The following is a 23475-nucleotide window of genomic DNA, read 5'->3' on the forward strand; positions in this document are numbered from 1 at the left end:
CGGGAGAGCAGGCAAGTCTCCCGCATCCCCCAATTCCCTGGCCAAAATGACGCGATTCGTGGTGCATCGCGTAATTTTTGTTGTGGGGGACAGGGCCAAAATGACGCAATTGTTCGCGCCCCACCCCTCCCGCACTATAGTCATGCCCCTCTCCCGGACTGCACTGCCTGAAAGTAGACACGTATGCTAGAACAGGTATAAATTAAGCAGGTGTAAAAGGAATAGCGCCCGTAAGCAGAATTCACTAATACCATGTAGAATGACTAACTTCTAGACCGTCCTCAAAACGCCTGTCTCACTTTAAAACACCTGGGGGTAAATTTATCAAACTCTGGGTTTCAAAAAAAAATGGAGATGTTGCCTATAGCAACCAGATTCCAGTTGTTTATTTAGTACATTCTAGAAAATGACAGCTAGAATCTGATTGGTTGCTATAGGCAACATCTCCACTTTTACCAACCCGCAGCTTTATAAATTTATCCCATGGACTTGTATTAAATTTCACAGCAGCTACGCTCATAATGCTACATGGCAAACTGTGTTGCCTTCTGGTATAAAATTTAAGCATCTTACAAATTTATTTAAATGAATTTGTTACTACTTCTGCGCTGAAAACTCCAGCTCACATATCTATTCAACATCAGCTTCTGCACTCTCTTTCCTATTCACTAGAACAGAACCTGTAGGTATACAATCAGCACTATTGTCATGTGCTTACATTGTACATTGTAATTCTATGTAAAGCAGTTGCTTGTTGGGTAAGTAATCACTTAGTGCTTCCATACCGTCTTACGGCCACCGACTTGCAGTAAATGTTAGCAGGGCATAGCCGCTTCATTGTTTTGCTCAGTCATATCTTTCGATTGATAACACAATGAATTCCAAACATTTTTATTCATTGCTCTTTTGTATATGCCCAAATATAGACCTTAAGCAACTTTAAGATATCTAAACAAAGAAGCAAGTGATATCCTTTTCTAACAAGCACCTGTTTTTCAAGAAACAATATGGCAAATTACACAGCTAGAGTTACACTGACAGGTAGGGAGCAGTCACGTGCCAGACAAGGTGAAGTTTGTGAGAGTCTTACAGCTTCTACATTTTGATACTTTGTGTAAACTAAGCAGTTTCTGGTTTAGCAAAGCTTACTCAATAAATCATAATAGTATATACAGACAAAAGCCAATTAAACCTTATTTTTTGTGTTCTAGGATTTTTGGCACAATGGATACACTGTTGCCTCACGCAGGGTGCTACCTGTTTGGGGTTTGTATGTTCTCCTCATGTTTGCCTATGATTCTCCATGGTTTTACCACTTCCTCCCATAATCTAACACACCTAGGGGTATATTTACTAAACTGCGGGTTTGAAAAAGTGGAGATGTTGCCTATAGCAACCAATCAGATTCTAGCTGTCATTTTGTAGAATGTACTAAATAAATGATAACTAGAATCTGATTGGTTGCTATAGGCAACATCTCCACTTTTTCAAACCCGCAGTTTAGTAAATCTAGCCCCTAGTGGCAGGTAGCTGGCTTCTGATTAAAACTCGCTCTAATGTGCACACATTTCTGTGTCTGTGGTAGTGAAAAATTATACCACAAACTCCACACTATGGGCAGGTACAGAGGTACAAATGCAGGTATGCATGTATATTACTTTTATAAACTTTCATCTTACAGACTGTACAATCTCAACTGGGGTCTGCAGCCATTTGTTCTCAATGTGACCAGCATATATGAAAAAACATCTTAGATATCGGAATGGTAAACAGTTCTCCTACACCAACAAAGTCACATGTTTAAAATTGGCCTGTGCTACTTCTTTAACTAAATAAAGGCTACTGCCCCACCTCCATTTCCACAGTAAGTACTGCAGGCAGAATGTATAGTTAGTGGTCCTTTAACAGAAAGCAGTAATTCGCAGAAATGGAGAAGAGATTTGAGACAAGTGAATATCCACATCAGATAAAGGGTACTGGGGGCAAGGGGAGAGTTTGAAGAGTAAGTTATGATTGCAGTTATCCATTAACTTATAGAGGTTTTTAAAAAAAAAAAAAAATTATTTTTTTATTTTTTATTAAATATATATATATATATATATATATATATATATTTTTTTTTTTTTTTATTTTTTTTTTATTTATTTATTATTTTTTTTTCATCTTTTAAAAAGGATATGTTGCCCTTTGGATAAATTGATTTTTACATAATGCTGTTTTGCACCAAATAGCAATTTTTTTAAAAAAAAAAAATGTTTTCTCTACTTATGAGTGAGCAAAGCAGTGTGTTGCTGAAAGGCAGGGAATTTGCATCCATCACTCACCAGCATCTTAGTCACAAGGCAGAGGGACTCGCACAACACTGTATGCTGCCTGATTCTGAAGCATTATGGGATGTTTTCCTTTGATTTTCTCCTCCATGGAGGAAGTATAGGGAAAAAAAAACAAAAAACAAAACACACACACCAAAAAAGTTTTAAAATAAATCTAGTAATATATATAAAACTTCAAGAAATGCAATATGTAAGTAAGCATTATAGCACATATTCTGAAATTCTGTAGGTTGTCAACATAGAGAAAAGTTTTTGTTTTGTTTTTTAAACTTATACACATCTGAATTAATAGGAACAATGCATGGAAGATTGCCTACAACCGCAAACATGCAATAGCTTATAGGGCCAATAAATGCAACCCAATAGGTTTATTTTAAAATAGCTCCCAATAATAATCACGGATATAGATGTAAAAGTCCTGCTACCTTGACACAACTTGATATATTTGACACCAATATGTACTAAACTTTGAGTTTGAAAAAGTGGAGATGTTGATAACTAAAATCTGATTGGTTGCTATAGGCAACAGCTCCACCTTTTCAAACCCACAGCTTAGTAAATATACCCCTAAGACTGTTTAGAGGAAGTTTTCATTTCATCTTCAGTTCTGATAAAAGTCCCATTTAAAAATATATTTATGAACATTATTAGTAGCCCATTTATAGAAGTTATCTTGTGTTTTAGATTTGAGTGTGGCTTTAATAATTTTGATAATTTCCACATAATTTCTATGGCATTTTGCATAGAAAACACATGATGCCCAGTAGAATCTACATACGCCTTTGGAGCAAAATTTCAACATAACAGGTTTACTGAAGTTGGTTATAACGAGATTAGATTTGTTTATTTTAAATAATTCACTACACTAAATATTAACCTTTAACATCCAGACTATAAGAGCAGGTACTGAAAAAACACATTTAAATGTGCAGAATAATACAAATTGCTAATTGCAGATAGTCAATTATGAATATACACATATCCAGGGGCAAGATTTACAATCCTGGGCTGTCACTGGAAGTTGGGAACAGTTGGCAACAAGGCAAACATTTCAGAGCGTTTGAGAAAGGCGTTCAATCCAAACATGGGCGGCATCAAGAAATGGTCTGTATTATGCAAGATGTATACAACTTCCTGGTATAAGACTCCTTGTGTTTAATAATTTCTAATTGGTTGACCAAATAAGGATCTCAAATATGGTCATGGTTTGTGAATGTTACAATGTGATTGTATTTTAGGTTCCCATGGCAGAAAGCCCCGCCCCCCCCAAAGAAAAAAACCAAACAACTGTATAATATAAATATAACTTCTATACATTGCGCAACATTTACATGATTTATTTTTTTTAGTTATTATCTACAAAATAAATCAAACCCAACACTCCTGTGATGGAACAAGTAGAAAGAACCGCTCAATGTAAAAACACTATCAACTCAAAGAGTCTCAATTTTTACATTTCACACTTTTCATAGACACTAAACCACAAGGAAGCAAAATAGGTTTATTTTTAAGAATTATTCTGAAGACAACAGAGATTACATCTAAAAAATGCACAACAACACACACACACACACACTGGTCTCTGACTATCTAAATGACAGGGTCTGGATATCTGATTGGGCAATCCTCTGGCCTCAAGTGTATTAAAGCACATTTTAAAATATTGTATCCTTCCAATGGGTGGTTAGTTAATATAAAGTGGTTGTCGTATGCAAGCTAATTACTAGTCATCTAAAACTACAAATATGTGTTTGTGAATTAATTCATAGTATCAGCTTGGTGTGGCTCAGATGAAGTCTGTATCCAGTCATGGGTTAAAATTTGAAAGGGGGATCCTAAATTAAACACATTACTTCGATTGTACTAAATGCTTATGTTTTCCCCATAGATATTTAAGGATAGAGAGTTCCATACATAACTACAGACGAGTGCCCAATACCAATTTATGGCACTGGTCAGAAAAGCTAAAAGGGTCTTGAAATCTCTCTATAAGATTCAGTGATACACAGCAAACAGACCTCTTGCATTCTTGGTGATCTGTGATATCTGAACTTGGTGACAGCAGCTGAGATGAGTTTGAATGAACGGGAATAAGAAGAAACAGAAATGTAATTTTTTTCTCAAATATCATACTTACAGGAGTCATGTTTTGCCTGCGAATGAAAGGAAACTTATGACCTGTTGTGTGGAGGTAATATTATCTTTGTAGAATGCTATAGTAAGAAGTTAGGCCAGTGTAAATAAACCCCCGACTTGAAAGGTGTTTGAAAAGAGATCATAAACAAGGAATTTGCATTTACACAGACTTTCTAGTTCTGACATCACAGGAAAGGGAGCCTGTGGGTACCTGCAGCATGTCTAAAATGTCCTGTATAGCCAACAGTTATGTTCACTTTTGGGAGTCAATTGCATATTTAGAAGTGACCCATTATTCCTGCTTCTCCCAACAAACAGAAACTGATCATTCGTAAATGACCCTATTCTGTTTATTCCTTTTTATTTTACAAAAACTTATTATATTATATCTTGTATGTCATTTTGGTAATGGTTTTCATCTTAAGCATTGTGGATTTATTTCCCATAATAAATTATACTTAAGTTCAGGGGGTAAATGTATTAATTCCGATTTTTTCAACGCAGCGCTATTCAGCGAGTTTGCTTTGAAAATTTAAAGCGACAATTACTTTTAAAGGCAAAACAATGCCTTTAAAGCCATTGCTGCTTTAAATTTTCACAGAAAATCGGAAGTGAATACATTTACCCTCAGTCCACTGTTCTTCCAAATTCACGTGTCAGACTTCAATTTGGTTTTAGAATGCCACATACATGAAACAGTAGAGATCATTTGGTTTATGATAACTCTGCTTAAAGTAAATTGTGATAGATTTTTTTTTAAACAGAGAACCAAAGGCTTCCAGAGTAAGAGTGTCATCTCTTCACAACAAAACCTTGGTGGTGGCATAACTGGTAAGGCAAAGTTTGTGTGTGGGATAGACAGGGGGAGTTTTAATCACTTAAAAAGACCAGGTGGTTGCTTTTGATTAACCCTTTGTCACACACACACACACGCACACACCCACGTTACGCTGTTTCAGATGAGTGCTGGATTGTGACCATGGCTTTTATTATAGACACACCCACAATACTGCCACCACCCAATCAAGAGCAATCACTTTCAGCCCTGAAGTGACCATGGGAAGTCTCTTAAAAATAAAACAAGCTAGTTATATGCTAAAATCCTTTAAAAAATACTATAATAAAAATATCCTGATATATTTAAATAGTTATTTAGGAGAGTGATGTTGGAGTTCCAGAGTTAAATAACACTGGTCTAAAATGCATATTTGACAGAACATTAGGCTCTGTAGGGGAAAGGTTTTGTGTATATGGAATCAGAACCCAAGACCCAAATGTAATGCAGGCAGATCAGTTGGGCCAATTGATAATTTCTGACAAGTTTTAATATTATAACGTGTGATAAGCCAAAGACTGGTCCAACGACCCCATACCCACATGCATTTCCACTTATGCTACTTTACTTGATTGCACCGCATGTCAGACATGACTGCATCTGATATCTGGTATCATTGGTATGTACACCACCAGTGGGTAAGGGCTCTTAAAAAGCAAATACTACCTCTCCACGTCACTACCCCTCCCTCATCTTTAAGACTTTTTCTAAATAGGATGTGATGGAGGACATAGCTGGATTCTACAGGTGTTAATGTTACTGTGACATCACTGCCCTTGTGTATGACTCAACCAATCCTTACATTACATTTCTGTAAAGGAAGTCTGCCAAGCTGTCAGTCACTCACTGTTGGCTTTGTAAGAGACGCACCTCCCTCTTTACAGGACAACGTGCTGCAGAGCATGGTGGACTTCGCACTGGTAGATTAATCAGCTCAGCAACACACAGCCACGGATATATATTAATTTGAAATAGTGGCTTTACTTACTTCTAAGCATCAGACACAGGCTAAATGCAACATTCAGTCCATCTCCATGCATGTCACTTGCACAGTTCAACCCATTTTCCCAAATGGGAAATAAAAATAAATTTGAAAGCCAAAAAAAAAACCCAAAACAAAACAGAGATACACAGCATCTTTAGTATAATCATTGTTAATCAAATTGCTCATTAAAAATAAATGTAGTATTAGTGTTTGCTTCACCCACATTACAATATGATGGAACAGTGTATACACAATGTATCACAGACTTTAAAACAAATTGCACTTTGCAATTGTCATCAAACAATTTTTATATGAAAATTTATACTTTGAGATTTATTTATTTTTTACTGAAAGACTATAAAGTCTGGATTAAGTAATAAGCTATTAAGTAACCGTTTAGTGAGCCGAACCAGTTTTCAACCCATTACCCAATCAGACATCCAGTACAACAAAGTGCATTCTAACTACTGGTTCAGCCCACAAAATGGCTGCCTCCAATGTGTGTAGGCGATGGATTCAATTTATTAAATTACAGACCTAAAAATATGTGCTTAAAGTATCATCATGAAAAGTCTAATGTGCTCCAAAACTGGAGCAAAAACATGGAAACTGTCTTAATGGCACAAAACAAATTAAGTGCAAAGCTTATCTAGGATCTTGTTATCATTAGGCTTTTTGGAAATTAGTTTGCTAGGCTGTTATAGTGTTCTGTGTTGTATTAACACAAGTTGGGTTTACACTTTTAAACACAGTAGTGCATGTGAATGGCCATGTAAAGAAGGGAAAGGGGGGACAGGATAGAAACTTTCAAATATATGAAGGGTTTTAACAAGGTACAGGAGAGAAACATTCTTCAAAGGAAGAAAAGTACTAGAACTCGAGGACATGCACTGACACTGGGGAATGTTCAGAGGAAGTATGAGGAACAACTACTTCACAGAAAGGATAGTGGATAAATAGAATAGCCTCCCGTCAGAGGTGGTAGAGGCCGATACAGTAGAGCAATTTAAACAGGCTTGGGATAGACATCTTCATTTATTTATATAGTGCCAGCAAATTCCGTAGCGCTTTACAATTGGGAACAAACACTAATAAAACAATACTGGGTAATACATACAGACAAAGAGGTAAGAAAACCCTGCTCGCAAGTTTACAATCTATGGGACATAAGAATATCTTTATAAAGAACTAAGGATCAAATAGGGATTGAGGTTGCCATAGGTTTAAAAAAATGGGCAGACTAGATGGGCCAAGTGGTTCTTATCTGCCGTCAAATGCTATGTTTTTAGGTTACTAAAATGCTGATTCATTGCTGGACAGTGAATGTCCATAAGTATAACTAATCACCCGAGGCGTGGGCTGGTGTGCACATGCTCAGTGACCAACTATAGACTAAATGGGAGGCGCCAACCATCAATACTGCGCACGTGCACACCAACTCACCTACTATATGTAGTACACTATTCGAGCAGTGACTGACAGCAGGGCGAGCAGGAAGGGCTGCGATGGAATTCAGTTCCTGCACCTGAAATAAGTGCATTCCATCACGTTCCTGGTTCCCTCTAGCCCTGGCTGTGTCATGCTTTCTTACTGCTGATTAGAGTGCAGCCTCTGCTCAATGACAGCAGACTTGTAAGGTGAAAGCAGCAAGCTGGTGATGTTATCGTTTGCTGTACATATAAAACAAAAATGCAAAATTCAAATGATATTATTGACGAAAGCACTACTGTGCAACATGTGGGGTATTTAAGGAAGGATGTTGCAAATACATACTATACATTGTTACACAAGCTAAACCAAAGGTTTCATACAAGCTTTCTCTTACAGGATTTTCAGGGAGATCCGTTGTGACTGGGGTTGGGGTTCCCCATAAACAAGCGGTTTGCAGGTGAAGAATAACAGCAGCCAAGGGGAAATCAAACTCCAGACTGTAAATTTTAAAGGGATTACATGTACATAGTACAGTAAAACACTATCACATAGATGTAGGGGGGGGGGGGGGAGGTACGTTAGTGTTAAGTAACTGGGAATTTCTTTTTTTTTTTTTTAAAAAGAAATATATAAAAGTGGAGGTAGCATTTATTTAAAAACAAAAAACCAAAACAAAAAAACAAACAAATCAAAAATATAAAGCATAAAGAACATGACAAAGTATCTTGTGGGCAGCACAGTGGCCTAGTGGTTAGCACTTCTGCCTCACAGCACTGGGGTCATGAGTTCGATTTCCAACCATGGCCTTATCCGTGTGGAGTTTGTATGTTCTCCCTGTGTTTGTGTGGGTTTCCTCCAGGTGCTCCGGTTTCCTCCCACACTCCAAAAACATACTAGTTGCTATTAAAAATTGCCCTTAGTCTCTCTCAGTCTGTGTGTGTGCATGTTAGGGGATTTAGAGACTGTAAGCTCCAATGTCGCAGGGACTGATGTGAATGAGTTCTCTCTACAGCGCTGCGGAATTAGTGGCGATATATAAATAAATAGATGATGATGATGATGATGATCTTGTAGCATTGACAAATGTGTACAAGTTCCCATACCATGGTAACACTAAAGAAGACATATTGTATTTATTGCATTGTAGATGTACACTTGGAATCTATCAGAGCACAAACAATGTATTATGTTACTAGCCAAAAAAGCGCCTGATTAATTCCTTCCTATTTTCAATAATATACTTACATACAGAAAGCGTTTTTCATCCACCAAGTGTAAATTGGCAGTGAACGCAGATGAAGCAGACCTCAGGACAGTGTTGTAGCCATCACTGTACGCTTTGTCTATACTCTCTAGAGTGCCTCCGAGCACCAGGTGGATGACCAAGCGCAGCTATTTTTTGGTCCACCCAGCATTTGGCAGCTGCGCAATAAGTGTAGACTACGCGTTTCACATTATCTTGAGGTCCAATTAAAGTGACAATGATTGTGAAATGGATAAAATAATGAGCTTTATTACAGCAAAGTACTTTTCTGGCCACTGCAGAAGGCGTTTATAGCAAACTGCTCTCTACTTTCATGTTTTGATATTAAAGCTGCAGTGTTACAGAGGTTTTTGTGGAGTTTGTATGTTCTCCCAGTGTTTGCGTGGGTTTCCTCCAGGTGCTCCGGTTTCCTCCCACACTCCAAAAACATACTAGTAGGTTAATTGGCTGCTATCAAAATTGACCTTAGTCTCTGTGTGTGTGTGTGTGTGTGTGTGTGTGTGTGTGTGTTAAGGAATTTAGACTGTAAGCTCCAATGGGGCAGGGACTGATGCGAGTGAGTTCTCTGTACAGCGCTGCGGAATTAGTGACGCTATATAAATAAATGGTGATGATGATGTGGATGATGGTATAGGAAGGATTTGGGGATTGTGCTGTGAGCAAGGTGATCAAGATGCAGCAAAGAGACTCTCTGCTCACTATATATTATATCATGTCAGTGTTGTTGCCATAGTAGTAAAATAAAACTTCCCAAATTGTAAATCATCAATGACAACTTGTAAAAAAAAACCAAAAAAAAAAACACCCCACCATCATGAGAATATTATATGGATTGCAGCTTTAAACATTTACCAGAAAGAAAAATCACTTCGCTCTAAACTGTTACTAGGTTTTTAATTTTACAATGGTGACCCTTTAAGCTGCGTTCATCATCCGATGAACACAATGCAGGACAACGTACCATGGGCAGGTGCAATACTGCCCCTTTTTTTATACAGGTCAGCCGAAAGTTTGATTTGCATGTAAAATACACCCTTCCCGCCAACTGTGCCTGTTGTACAATGCAATCTGTATTTCAGATATAAAGGGTATTGTATTTTACATCGCGCACATACAAACTGAGCCTGGCTTCAACAATACATATATGGACACAATACAAAAAAAAAAAAAAAAAAAAAAAAAGAGACAGCTCTGTATCTGATTAAGAAAATGACAATGCTGAAAAGTGAAATAATTATAACAATTTATTTAATGCACACACAAAAGGCTAGATTTACTAAACTGCGGGTTTGAAAAAGTGGAGATGTTGCCTATAGCAACCAATCAGATTCTATCTGTAATTTTGTAGTATGTGCTAAATAACTAGAATCTGATTGGCTGCTATAGGCAACATCTCCACTTTTTCAAACCCGCAGTTTAGTAAATATACCCCAAAGACTACAATAGCTGAAATTCGAGTTGATATGAAAACTCAAGTTTCATTAACATATATGTGTTAAAAGTTTCAGAAATGCATCAGGACTAAAGATATACCAGATAGATTTATTTCCTAAGAACGTTACACTTCCTGTCCGTCACCATATTTAAACAGAAACTACAGGAAGCTTTGAGACACCTAAAATAGTCGCACAACCGAGTTCAGTGAATCACTAGACTAGATTACATACTGCATCAAACTGTCAAGGTATGAGAACATTGCATGCACATTTGTGGAGGGTTCAATATAAACTTCATGTTGGAGAAAGCAAAATCCCATCAGCAAACAGAGTAATATTGCACAGGGTGCTCTGTTACAGTTAATAAAATTGCCTTCATCTAGCAAAATATTGCCCTAATGTGCTTTTGTCAGTGGTTTAGGTACACACATGGGAGTGTTACACTGAACAATAAAACACACAGAGTTATAGAAACACTATACAGCACACTATACACTTGGGGTGGAAAATATAATGTGGACTTTAGGAGCCAGTCAACCAAATCTAGGCACCAACAGGATCCTATAAGTTATGAAGACATTGCCATCAATGGTAAGGAATACAAATTGTAGGCACCAGCAAAAACCTTTAGGTACATTGGCTACCTAGACCCTGGCACACACAGCTGTATATCGAGGCAGCATAACTTCTGACACTTTTGAAAGCTGTTCATCTATTACCCAAGATGATGAACCAATAACTTAGAAAAGTGCCACACGCAATAATGCCATGGAAATGAAAGTTCTTTCAAAGCAGCTGGTGTAAGAGCCCCATATCCCAGAACAGACATAGGCCATTTCCTTCTATCCATTTTGCAGCCAACACCAGCTTAGCTCTGCAATTAGATTTCAAACATGCAGCACAGCTGCCAAATATTTACACTGGCATGAGCTAATACACTTCCAACTATCTAAAGAATATTCAGCCACGGAGAGACTTGGGGTTTGCACTCCTGTCTGCAGACCTCACCAACCTCAGAGTCCACTCATGCCCAACAACGAGGCTCAGACATTACAGAGCTAAATCCTTTACCTAAAAACTGTTTTTCGATTGTTGTTTTTTTAAACTTAATTAAATTGTACCAATACAGTTTCTGCATCGTCCTCTTTCTGAGAACAGACATTCCATTTAAAAACAAAACTAAGGAGTGTGTAGTTCTAGTGTAGTGTAGTCTATCTGTTATCACCCTGGTGCTGTGAAGATACCTGAGTGATTGGCTTGCAGTCTCCTTGTGACAGGGCTCATTCTTTCAGATGACAAGTCACATAGGCTGGCAAGTTTTCTTGAAGCAAAACAACTTTAGGAGTAGTTTTACTAATGAAAAATGTTAAAGTGGAGGTGTTGCCCATAGCAACCAATCCGATTCTAGCTTTCATTTTCTAGACTGTACTTCATAAAATGATACCGAGAATCTGATTGGCTGCTATGGGCAATAGCTCCACTTTTCCTATTTAGAAGAAAAAAAAAGATATATAATTGTAGAAATAAAAACCACAAAAAAAAACCCCCAAAAACAAACAAACACATTGTTATTTCAGTCTTATAACTATGTCTTTCTGTATTAAGACCCAGGATGACTGGCTGCTACTGTCTGGGAGCAGCTTTCATCATTCCAAACTCTCAACATGCACTGCTTCCACAATACATAATTATGTACACTAAACAAGACAGTGCACATGTGATGACTACCTTACTACCTTTCCCTGTGGGGCGAGGACTGCAGGACAGGGAAGCAGCCACTGGTAACAGACACCTTTTCTCATTTTATCAAATTGAGGGATCTATTTATTATTAGCACCCCCGTTGTGGCCGTCCGTAGGATTTTCTCTAGCTGCAATTTAACAATTTAAACACAAAACTTCACCAGGGAAGCTGAGTGGTAAGGGATAACACTTCGCTAAGCAGATTGAAGCATGACAATTCACACATGTGTAGTGGAAACGAAAGCCCAGATTTGAACTTTCAGTTCCACTTACCTTAGAAAATAAATAATTAAATAAAAAATAAATATAATAATAATAAAAAAAGAAAAAAAGGTATTAAAAAAATAAAAATAAAAGAATGTATATGTTGCAACAAAAAAAACTTTATACATTAGAAATATGTAATTCTTTGAGGCATTTTTTTTAATATCTTATTATCACCCCGAGATGTAACAGAACAGGCAGGTAGGTACGGAGACGGTACATGTACACTAATGTGATGCTTGTTAACTGGCTTTCACATGCAAGTGCACAGCTATTGCTAGAAGTTATCCTTTATGTAGAATACAGAAAAAAACAAAAAAAACAAAACAAAACACCATCACTGGTGAAAACGAGAACAGGCCTTTTCACCCTTTCACAAATTTGCTCCCAACTCTCTATATATATTACTTGAAGGCAAGGTTACAATTTGATAAGGTTGCATTCCTGTCACATTAAAAGCAAGCCCTGAGTTTTATTTACCCAGTAAACCGTGTTCTAACCCCTTAGGGACTAGCAGGTACACACAAGACACTGTTTGCACCAACATTTGATACCTCACTGAAAAGAGAGAACAGAAATGATAGAAACTGAGTGGACAGGATATGATTTTGCTGATCAGCAAATAGTAAGATGTTCTCCCCTCTGTAGCCAACAGTTCATGTTTGATGGCCTTCCTATATTCCATTCATCCTGCCACAAATATACTTCTTTAAGAGGATGGATACTTTCTGTAATGTAAACAATATATGTGTATGTCTTCTATGACCAAGGCATTTTCTGAAATGCCAAACCTTCTATTCTTGCATATCTGCATAAATGAGCTGTACTGTGACTCAGGTTTTTGTCTCATGGAGTTTATCCACATCAAAGGACAGTGACCTGTTACGAGCAAAAATTCCCAAGCCAATAAACAGCACCCAAGACTCCAAGGCCTATTTAATAACAAGGCATTCTTATCTAAAGCAGTGACCTTGGAATCTTCAGGAAACAATTTAGAACTTAGAGTACATGATGCTGGTCTCCACCATATTCTTGGCTCAAGACTGTTTTACAGCACCAGTACCAGAAATTTATTTTAAATAATCAAAAGCCTTTTTTACGTTCAGGGTTCTATGTAACCTAATTTTTCTAAAAAATTTTGGCGAAGTTCGAGAGGTGCAACAAATGTAGCAAATCAGAGACAAATCCCCCGTACCCACCAGACTCAAATAAGAGTAGTTCTTTTTCCCTCTCCTTGTAGGTGCATAGCCTCCGCAATGGCTTCAACTTTAAGGGCTTCCAATTTTATTATTTAACCATTACCTGGATATGTCCACCTTGTCTCACTGAAAGCAAGGGCACATATTGCTGGATTAATGACAAGAACTCCTGGAGGTAAATGTATCAAGCTGAGAGTTTTCAGGCGGCTTTGAAAAACCAATCAGATTCTAGCTGTCATTTATTTAGTACCTTCTACAAAACGATAGCTAGAATCTGATTGGTTGCAACATCTCCACTTTTCAAACCCACCGGAAAACTCTCAGCTTGATACATTTACCCCCTGATCTTATAATGGTTTTCACATGTCAAACTCAACACACCCACAAAGATATGGAGATTATTCACCAAGAGATGTTTCAAGACGTTCTGAAAAGTTGGTGGTGCCCCCTCGAAACCAAGGGTATTGTTATAAAATAAAATAAATCCTGTACATTGGAATCTGTCAGTATCCCTTCATAAGAGTTAATGTGGATACATAATTGGCCACTATCAACCAAACCAAATAAGTCATCACTTCCATGCATTGGGGAAAAATAAAATTGGACTCGCATTGATCTTACAAAAGTTTATGCACCAAAACTACACGGGAACACCGTTTAATGAAATGATCAATAACATCCTAAGCTTTCATTTTATGAGCCTTTTTATCCAACACAGATTAATACTTTGCGGAGACCAGATCTATTTGGCATATACGTGAAGTGTTGAATACATTTGTAATTACTAAAGTGCTACACATGTCTTCCTCATATTGATACATCGGGAACGAGGTGTGCTTTTTCCTGTGGTTGGGTTGATCTATGCCAATGTCCGCTACATCCTCCTTCATGTCAACTGTTCTTTCACAAGCCAATTCTGCTATTCTGTTCCCTGATTATCTTCTTTCCATTTTCAAGAGAGCAACATGCTGTACAGTATTGTGACAACTACCTGGCCTTACAATCTCATCATCAGCATTTCCAGTGTGCTGAGACACTTACAAAAGGACCTTGCCACTTAGTTAAAGAAACTTTTGGAAAAGTAGCAATAAAACGGCAACGTCTTGACTCATACCCGGTTGTTGCTTATGATGTGCTTTTCTCAAGTTCTCCCGAAACAGATTACTCAGTGTAGATAACTGTTCTCTCATAATACAAATGTCAGATTTTCAGCCCCCTTCAAACAAATTCTTATTAGTAACATCTCCTGCAGAACCTCTATGGAGGCAAACAATGTCACAAATTTCACTGGGAAAGTGGATGTACTCCTGCTAGCAGTTGTCACTATTGGTATAAGAGTTTAAAATGCCCCCAGTGTTCACCTGGGTCCCCCACAAGAAGGTTTGGTCTTAGCTGTGTGGGACGAGTAGATTGTGAACCTCAGAGCCAGTCGCTAAAGAGGTAGCTGGAGACACGAACAGAGTATATTGAACTAGCTGGGTCAGTACCAGGAGATCCAAATGAAGTCAGAAATGTGAAGCACAAGAATGGTCAGCGTAGCCGAGGTCAAGCCAGGGATCCAAATTAGACAGGAATTGTGAGCAGAAGAAGAGCAAGGGAAGCCGATGTCGAACCAAGAATCAAAACAAAACCAGAATCACTAGACAGAAGAATGGTCAGCGACAAAGCTAGTCGGCAACAAAGAATATAAAAGAGGGTACAAGGGTGCAAACAGGAACAGAACCAGAAAGTGGACTATTAATCTGGCACTGAATCAGTGCCAAAATCAGCCTTATATAGACTGTTTAAAGTCATCTCTGGTGGTCAGTGACGTCACACTGACCACCAATGGGTTTTATAAGGTTACACTACCGAAGCCCGATTTAGAACCGACCAGAAGTCAAGTCCCGTTGCGAGAGGAGAGAGCAGGGACAGCATCCGTCACATAAGATACAATGACCATTTGTCCCCATGTTTTTGGGTTATCCTCCAAAAAAATGTTTGATGTATGTGCTCCAGCATTTGGTTACTTCATTCTACTAACCCATCTGCCTGTGGGGGGGAATGGACGTGGGGTTAGTTTGTACCCCCAGTAGATTACATAGCTCCTTTATAAAGGCAGAGAGAAAATTAGTTCCCTGTCGACTATATTTCCGTACATGGAGGAAAAGAAGAAAGATACAGAGTAGCAAAATTTGCTCTCCCCTCCAGTATTGGACTGGGGGAATGAAGGAGCTACCCAAGGAAAGCATGGCCCACAAACAAGACCCCATAGGCCGGGCCAGATATCAGAGAACCTGGCTATGATTTTACCAGTTCACGTTATAAAATATATTCCTAACTGCTTAAACCCCGATACTTCTGGGGCATTGCTTCTGTTTTTTCAAAATTTTAACTATTATAAGTGTATTAATGTTCTGGGACCTAAAAGATCTTTCAGGGCTAGATTTACTAAGCTGCGGGTTTGAAAAAGTGGGGATGTTGCCTATAGCAACCAATCAGATTCTAGCTTTTATTTATTTAGTACCTTCTACAAAATGACAGCTAGAATCTGATTGGTTGCTATAGGCAACATCCCCACTTTTTCAAACCCGCAGCTTAGTAAATCTAGCCTTTAGTCTTTTTTTTTTCCTGGTATAAAAATGGAAAATGATTTAGTTGAAATCCACATAGATTAAAAAAGTCTATAGCAACTGGGAACAGGTTTCAATATTTCAGAACTGTATGGGGTGAGTGGGTGCAGTACCTAGCTTGGCACCCAGGGACTAGTAAAAGAAGAACAAGCTAACAACTCACTAGAATGACACAAAATGCTCATATGTAACTCTGCTCTGCAGCATGTGATTAGTAACAGGGTGATAGTGCTTCATTTGTAACCCGCATGAATGAGGAATTATCTTACACCCTATAAGATATCACAATCCTAGCCCAGCTGGTCTGCAACCTTCTGTCCCTTTCCAACTGCTTGTATCCATTACCATTCTGTGTGTACACGCTACAGAGGACCATGGGCACCTCTGATCCAAAACAGTTTCTTATACCACCTACTGTAGTTTTAATAAACACAATCTTTTTAATTTGGTTTGAACGGTTATGGTTGGGGCACACATTGTGCGATTGGCAGCTGTTTAATCTAATCTATCTATCGCTGCTCCTCACTAATACACATGCAACCAAATTTGGTTTTGCAAATGACTTTTGTGTACTTTACTATTGACTATATTTTTTCTGATTTTTTGTTTGGCTTATTAATTTTATTTTGTGTGGCAGTTACCATTTACAATGACCTTTGCTATTCCAAATTGACTCGATTTTCTATCCATTCATTTTATGTGCACTTAGTGTTAAATTATTAGGAACAAGTTAACCCGTGCATGATACTCATGCATTCTAGTCAAATCAAGCTACTTAAGGTGTTAAAAAGGTTCTTGTCATGCATTTGGGCCATAGCCCAGGTCTCAACCACCAACCACTCCCCACTGTCACCCCCGGCAACCACCAACCACTCCCCACTGTCACCCCCGGCAACCACCAACCACTCCCCACTGTCACTTCTCCTTCAAGAAATATATATATATATTTTTTTTAAATCTTTATAAACACACTTTTAACAATTAACAAATTAAATTAACAAATTAAAAACATCTTAGTATACCAAATTTCAGCCCTTTCTGAATTTTTTTTTCCACACACACTAAGGGGCATATTCAATTCTGATCCGATCCGCGGTAACGCGCGTTACCGCGGAAAATGCGCAGTACTGCCGGTAATACGGTATCGCAATAACGCAGATTTTCGTACGCAGCCCTATGGGCTGCGAGCGAAAGTTCACGTTATTGCGGTACCGCGGATTACATTCGCGGCCGTTCCGGCGCGATCCCGCGAATCGGAATTGAATATGCCCCTAAGAATTTAGTAGGTCAGTGTATAAATCCGCCCAGCAGGTGGCGCTGCAGCTTGGTTTTATTTTTTTTCACACACACACAGACAGACTAACACACGCCACTAGACATTTATATTATAGATATACTAATTATTTTAAGCAACAAAATGTAACTGTAATGCCACCTAAAAGGCAAATGTCTGCTGTGGGAGTAACTGCACAGCAGGAAGCAGCAAAAAGGTGAAGGGCGAAGCGGGATAGAGCCCGATGACAAACTATGACTGCTGGCACAAAAGAACGCAAATGTGATCATCATACAAATCTGACTCCACAGCAAATTGCCATTTACAGAGCAGCCAATCGAAGAGCGAACAGGACAGTGGTAATCTCACAAAGTCAGCGAACATTCTTGATGTCGGTAACTATGATGAAACAAAAAAAAAAAGGTCCAACATCATCACCATTTATTCATATAGCGCCACTGATCCAACATGAGTTTACTCTTATTTTTTTCCCATTATGCTGATGGAGATTGATATAGACACAGAGAGATATATATATATCCATCAAAATGATGGAAAATGAGAGAGGGAGATAGATAGATATATATATATATATATATACACACACACACACACTTTGCCAACTTTCCTTTTACTAGATGGGTACCAAATACATTTCAATCACAGTTCTGCATAGGGGTCTTACAAATACTCTTCAGGTTCCAACCTGTTCCCTACCTGAATAGTAATAGGAATTCTCAGTCCAGGTAGATAGATAGCAATATATTTTGTGAATGATTGAATTACTTTAGTCTACAAAAAGTGCTTTTTTTTTTTTTTTTTTTAATTCCCATAAAAAATAAATCAAAAATGGGATGTGATGTCATTCTGTAGAATGTACTAATAAACGACAGCTAAAATCTGATTGTCTGCTATAGGCAACATCTCCACATTTTTCAAACCTTACGTTTAGTAAATACACCCCTGAGAATGGGAGCCGCAGACCAGGAGGCACAACGAGAGGGACATAAAACGGATAGGGGAAAGACCGCGTGAAGAAACAAAAAGTGACAAAGCCAAGTGCTCTCTAGGTGACTGTGCTCCATTCAAGAGCTTATGGGGCACATTTATCAATATTTGTCAAAAATTAATAATAAATAGTTATGAATCCTTATCGTATGGATTTATCGTCAAATTTATTAAAAGATCTCCACAGGAACAGCAGTCACGGAAAACTGCTGTTCCTGTGAAGTTAAAAATGTACCTTTTCACTGCCTCTTCGTTCCCGAAGCTGCTTTGCGGGTCCACAGAAGTCTTCTGCACATGCTCCGTCTGAAAACTTCTCTGCACTTCAGTGATGCAGAGAGCGGAGTGTGACAGAGAGGGATCATGTGATCCCTCCACACATGCGCCGTGTGACAGGGAGGGATCATGTGATCCCTCCAAACATGCGCTGTGTGACAGGGAGGGATCATGTGAAGGTTCAGTATTGTATATAATGGAAAGAACTGCAGGTGAACAGTAAACTTCTATCCAACTGTCAAAGTTCATAAAACTTGGGAGAATAGGACAAAACCAACAAGACAGATGAAGGATGGGGAGTAGTGATGAAAGAAGAGAAACATGAGCAGATGTTGTAATAAAATGGGAAAAAAAAGGGATCCAGAGAGGAGTGTGCAAAAAGATGAAGGAGTAATGGAACGTAGAGGTGTCAATGATGGGAGAGTAATGGAACGTAGAGGTGACAATGATGGGAGAGTAATGGAAAGTAGAGGTGACAATGATGGGAGAGTAATGGAAAGTAGAGGTGACAATGATGGGAGAGTAATGGAAAGTAGAGGTGACAATGATGGGAGAGTAATGGAAAGTAGAGGTGACAATGATGGGAGAGTAATGGAAAGTAGAGGTGACAATGATGGGAGAGTAATGGAAAGTAGAGGTGACAATGATGGGAGAGTAATGGAAAGTAGAGGTGACAATGATGGGAGAGTAATGGAAAGTAGAGGTGACAATGATGGGAGAGTAATGGAAAGTAGAGGTGACAATGATGGGAGAGTAATGGAAAGTAGAGGTGACAATGATGGGAGAGTAATGGAAAGTAGAGGTGACAATGATGGGAGAGTAATGGAAAGTAGATGTGACAATGATGGGAGAGTAATGGAAAGTAGATGTGACAATGATGGGAGAGTAATGGAAAGTAAAGGTGACAATGATGGGAGAGTAATGAAAAGTAAAGGTGACAATGATGGGAGAGTAATGAAAAGTAGAGGTGACAATGATGGGAGAGTAATGAAAAGTAGAGGTGACAATGATGGGAGAGATTTAGAGATGTAGTAGAAGAGGAGGAAATAGTAGGAAAAAGAGTGACCAGTGGGATAAGAGAATGGAGGGAAGAAATGGGAAGGGGGAGGGAGAAGAATACACATTTAATGGGTAACAAGTTATGGAAAATTGTGTAGAAAAATTGGGGTGGGGGGGAAATATGGAATTGAGGTGGAAAATAACAAGAGGAAAGATGATAAATAGGAATAATACAAAAGGAAGAAGAGATGGTGAAAAGGGATGTTATAAAAGATACCGAGGAGGAGATAGGGCAATGACAGGCAGAACAACGCAAGGGTAGCAAAGCAATGGGACAAAGTGGTTCTAAAACAAGAATAGGGAGCAGGGGAAGATTGAAGAGTTAGTAAGGGGTCAGTAATATAATAGGGAGATACTGAATAATACAAGGGTGGTGAGGAGAGGGGAGGCTGCTATAGGAGGTACCGGAGAGAAGCAGTGTTACACTATTAGTAAGGGGTCAGTAATATAATAGGGAGATAATGAATAATACAAGGGTGGTGAGGAGAGGGGACGCTGCTATAGGAGGTACTGGGGAGAAGCAGTGTTACACTATTAGTAAGGGGTCAGTAATATAATAAGGAGATAATGAATAATACAAGGGTGATGAGGAGCGGGATGGGATAGGGGGTACCGGGAAGAAGCAGTGTTACACTATTAGTAAGGGGTCAGTAACATAATAAGGAGATAATGAATAATACAAGGGTGATGAGGAGCGGGATGGGATAGGGGGTACCGGGAAGAAGCAGTGTTACACTATTAGTAAGGGGTCAGTAATATAATAAGGAGATAATGAATACTACAAGGGTGATGAGGAGAGGGATGGGATAGGAGGTACCGGGGAGAAGCAGTGTTACACTATTAGTAATGAATGAAACAGTAGAGATGAGCGCTGGATACGGTCTCTCAGCCTACACTCCGGATCGTACAGTCTCCCTACAGATCGCTCTCACCTGCGGGACGTCATGTCAGCTGGCCGGCCTGTCTGCGCTGCTCAGGAAGTGGATCCTTCTCCTTCTAAGTCCCGGAGTGATGTCCTGACCGTGCTGCTCTCAGCCCCCCGGGGGTGTCTCTCTACCAGGTTCGGCAGCTTCATACAAATCCGGTCACCCCCAGTGAGCGCCTGTAACTCCGTGTGTCCATAGTCCCTCCCACCTACACGCCCACCATGACCACATAGCGCAACGCTACCACGCCCATTCATGGAATATTGACGAGACCACGCCCACAAGCCGGTCTTAGATTCGACTCCAAAGCCATCACCAATAATATCGCTGTACGCGCTGTCACTCTAAATCTGTGTCTGCCGATTGGTTGGTGGCCTGACGTGCGTCACAGGGACGGGAGTACTCCACCCACATGGGAGTCACACAAGCTCAGTAGGGCGGGGAAGGCCCTGGAGCTGCTTCACCTGTGTTACTTTGTAATGACGGTGGTGCAGAATTACATAATATCTGTGTGATTTAGTTTACTTGGTAAGAACATGTCTGATTCTCATGTCTTCATGGGAAGCAGCACTCATTGAAGATGATTAGTGGTAGAGAGTTTTGCAGTATTGAATCATTATGGTCACAGGAGCAAGGCTGGTCAGAATGCACAGTGGTGGCCAAACGTAATAGTTATACAGTTGTGTAAAAAAAATTGACATATGAGGACATAATTGATAATCTTCTAATCCCCACCAAGTCATAATTTTATTCATTTAGTTTCATCTGTCAAGGAACCCATAAATCATTTCCCTTCATTAGTTAGGAAAAATTCAGTGGCCTTATAGCAGCATTAATGTGAAGTAATCATTCTTGGTGTAAGTAGATCATTCTCTTGCATGTGTATTTGAGGAATTTTGGGCTACTCCGCCTCACAATATTGCTTTGGTTCATTGATTTTTGAAGATATTCGTTTATGCACTCTGTCTTACATGAGCACTCCCTAGTTATATGTTAAGGCATTGGTTCCCAAACTGTGTGCCTAGGCTCCCTGGGGTGCCGGAGATCTCACAGGGGTGCCTCGGCCAGGGTCAGTGGTAAGCATGGCGGGGGACTAATTGGTAACTATATTGGCTTAGGGGTGCCTTCAAAAAATTATGGAGACCCTAAGGATGCCTTGAACTGAAAAAGTTTGGGATCCACTGTGTTAAGGGATAATGGACTTGATCCTTTTGCTGTGTGGTCTGATTTGGATGGTAAATTTGCTGGACACCCTCTCCTGGGAAGATTGGTAACTGTTTTCAGTGTTTCTCCATTTGTCAATCCTCTCTCTCATTGTAGAATGATGGATTGCTTGGAAATGGCCTTGTATATCCCTGATGACCTGCAAGGATATCTTTTCTGAAATCATTGCAGAATTTCTTTGATTTGGCATGGTGTTAACACAATCCTAAATGCTCCAGACCAACCTTGCCTTTACATACTGGTAGTAACACTTCCTAATGATAAAATAACGGAGTGCACTTGGATTATCAGTACTTGGCTCAAATTACCTTCATTATTGATATGGAACCAGGGACATTTATATATTTACATTACATGTTCACACATGGTGTCTTCATGTTGGCTTGTTTTTTGTTAAAGGTACTTTAATGGGTTTTCTAATCCATCCTTCTTCTGTGACAAGACTGAACCTAAGCTGCCACTGGGGGCATCCGTTTGAAGGAAGAACCTCCGGGTAAAGTTTGGAACGTGTAGAACTGGAGAGGGGCAGAGGGCTAAGTGAAGATCTGACCAAGTGGTTTCTGCAGAGTAACACCAATCTAATCTTTATGAACAACTTTTTTATTAACATGTCTGTAAGTGGAGCAGCTCTAGTGGCGGAATGTTTACGAATCACTTGTATTATTGCTATTGTTATTAGTCTTTATAGGGCGCAGCGTCGTACAGGTACAAACAATAGGACAGTACAAAGTAGCACAGCACAATAAATAAGTGGTACTATAGCTCAGGTAGCTCAAAGCACAGCTAATAAGAGAGGCTGAAAGGGTGAGGGATATTCAGCACAAACCTGTGCCCAAGAGTGTGGGCGCAGCTAACAGATTAAGAGCCAAGGTGCAGAGAAAAGCAAGAGTGAGTCAGAGGGCAGAAGGCCCAAGAAGGAGGAGGGCAGAGTAGCTGGAGAGCAAAGATAAAAGTAGTGGAAACAGGAGAGAGGGCCCTGCTCAAAGGAGCTTACAGTCTAAATGGAAAGGCAGACATACTGAAGACACAAGGGGTGGAATGGGAGCACGCAGGGAGGCGCAAGTCGGGGAGTGAGATGAGAACCTTGAAAGGTGTTGCCCCCAACAAGGTTCTTGCCACAAACTAGCACCAGGCTGACTTGCAATCAGTTGGTACCATGTTTAAGACAAGATATTTAAGTAATGACCAACATATAATAACAAAATAATACACTAGGTTAGCAGGTGATGGAGCATTCCAACACTATAATATATTGTAGCCCCATTGAACACATTTTTCTAGTATATAATACAATTTGTAGAGTCAAACTCATTATGCAACCCCTAATAGCACTGCAGATGTAGGGGACAGAATTACTGTCTTTAGAGCGTCCCCTCCTCAGCACCTCCAGGGATTGGGAAAATAACCAGTACGTTCAGTCATAGCCCATATAACAGGTGGTACCTCTCCATCACTACACTTTACCAGCCTGTGCC

The 23475-nt window shown here is 39.3% G+C and overlaps 2 protein-coding genes and 1 long non-coding RNA gene across 4 annotated transcripts in view; 1 reads left to right on the top strand and 2 right to left on the bottom strand.

Annotated features, from left to right (window-relative positions):
* The window catches only part of LOC142107896 (tyrosine-protein phosphatase non-receptor type 11-like), a 95466-nt gene extending 74480 nt beyond the window's left edge, over positions 1-20986 (bottom strand). The window contains exon 1 of the mRNA XM_075191550.1: positions 20783-20986. Within this exon, the coding sequence (XP_075047651.1) occupies positions 20783-20796 (14 nt within the window). The 5' untranslated portion in view covers positions 20797-20986. The remainder of the gene's footprint in view (positions 1-20782) is intronic.
* AGRN (agrin) overlaps positions 1-23475 on the bottom strand; it is a 434643-nt gene that overhangs the window by 53843 nt on the left and 357325 nt on the right. The window lies entirely within an intron of this gene.
* The window catches only part of LOC142107898 (uncharacterized), a 52508-nt gene continuing 50211 nt past the window's right edge, over positions 21179-23475 (top strand). For both annotated transcript variants that reach the window (XR_012680037.1, XR_012680038.1), the window contains exons 1-2: positions 21179-21304; positions 22400-22614. This is a non-coding gene — a long non-coding RNA (uncharacterized LOC142107898). The remainder of the gene's footprint in view (positions 21305-22399; positions 22615-23475) is intronic.

Source organism: Mixophyes fleayi, chromosome 11, assembly GCF_038048845.1.
Source record: "Mixophyes fleayi isolate aMixFle1 chromosome 11, aMixFle1.hap1, whole genome shotgun sequence".
Taxonomy (NCBI): domain Eukaryota; kingdom Metazoa; phylum Chordata; class Amphibia; order Anura; family Limnodynastidae; genus Mixophyes; species Mixophyes fleayi.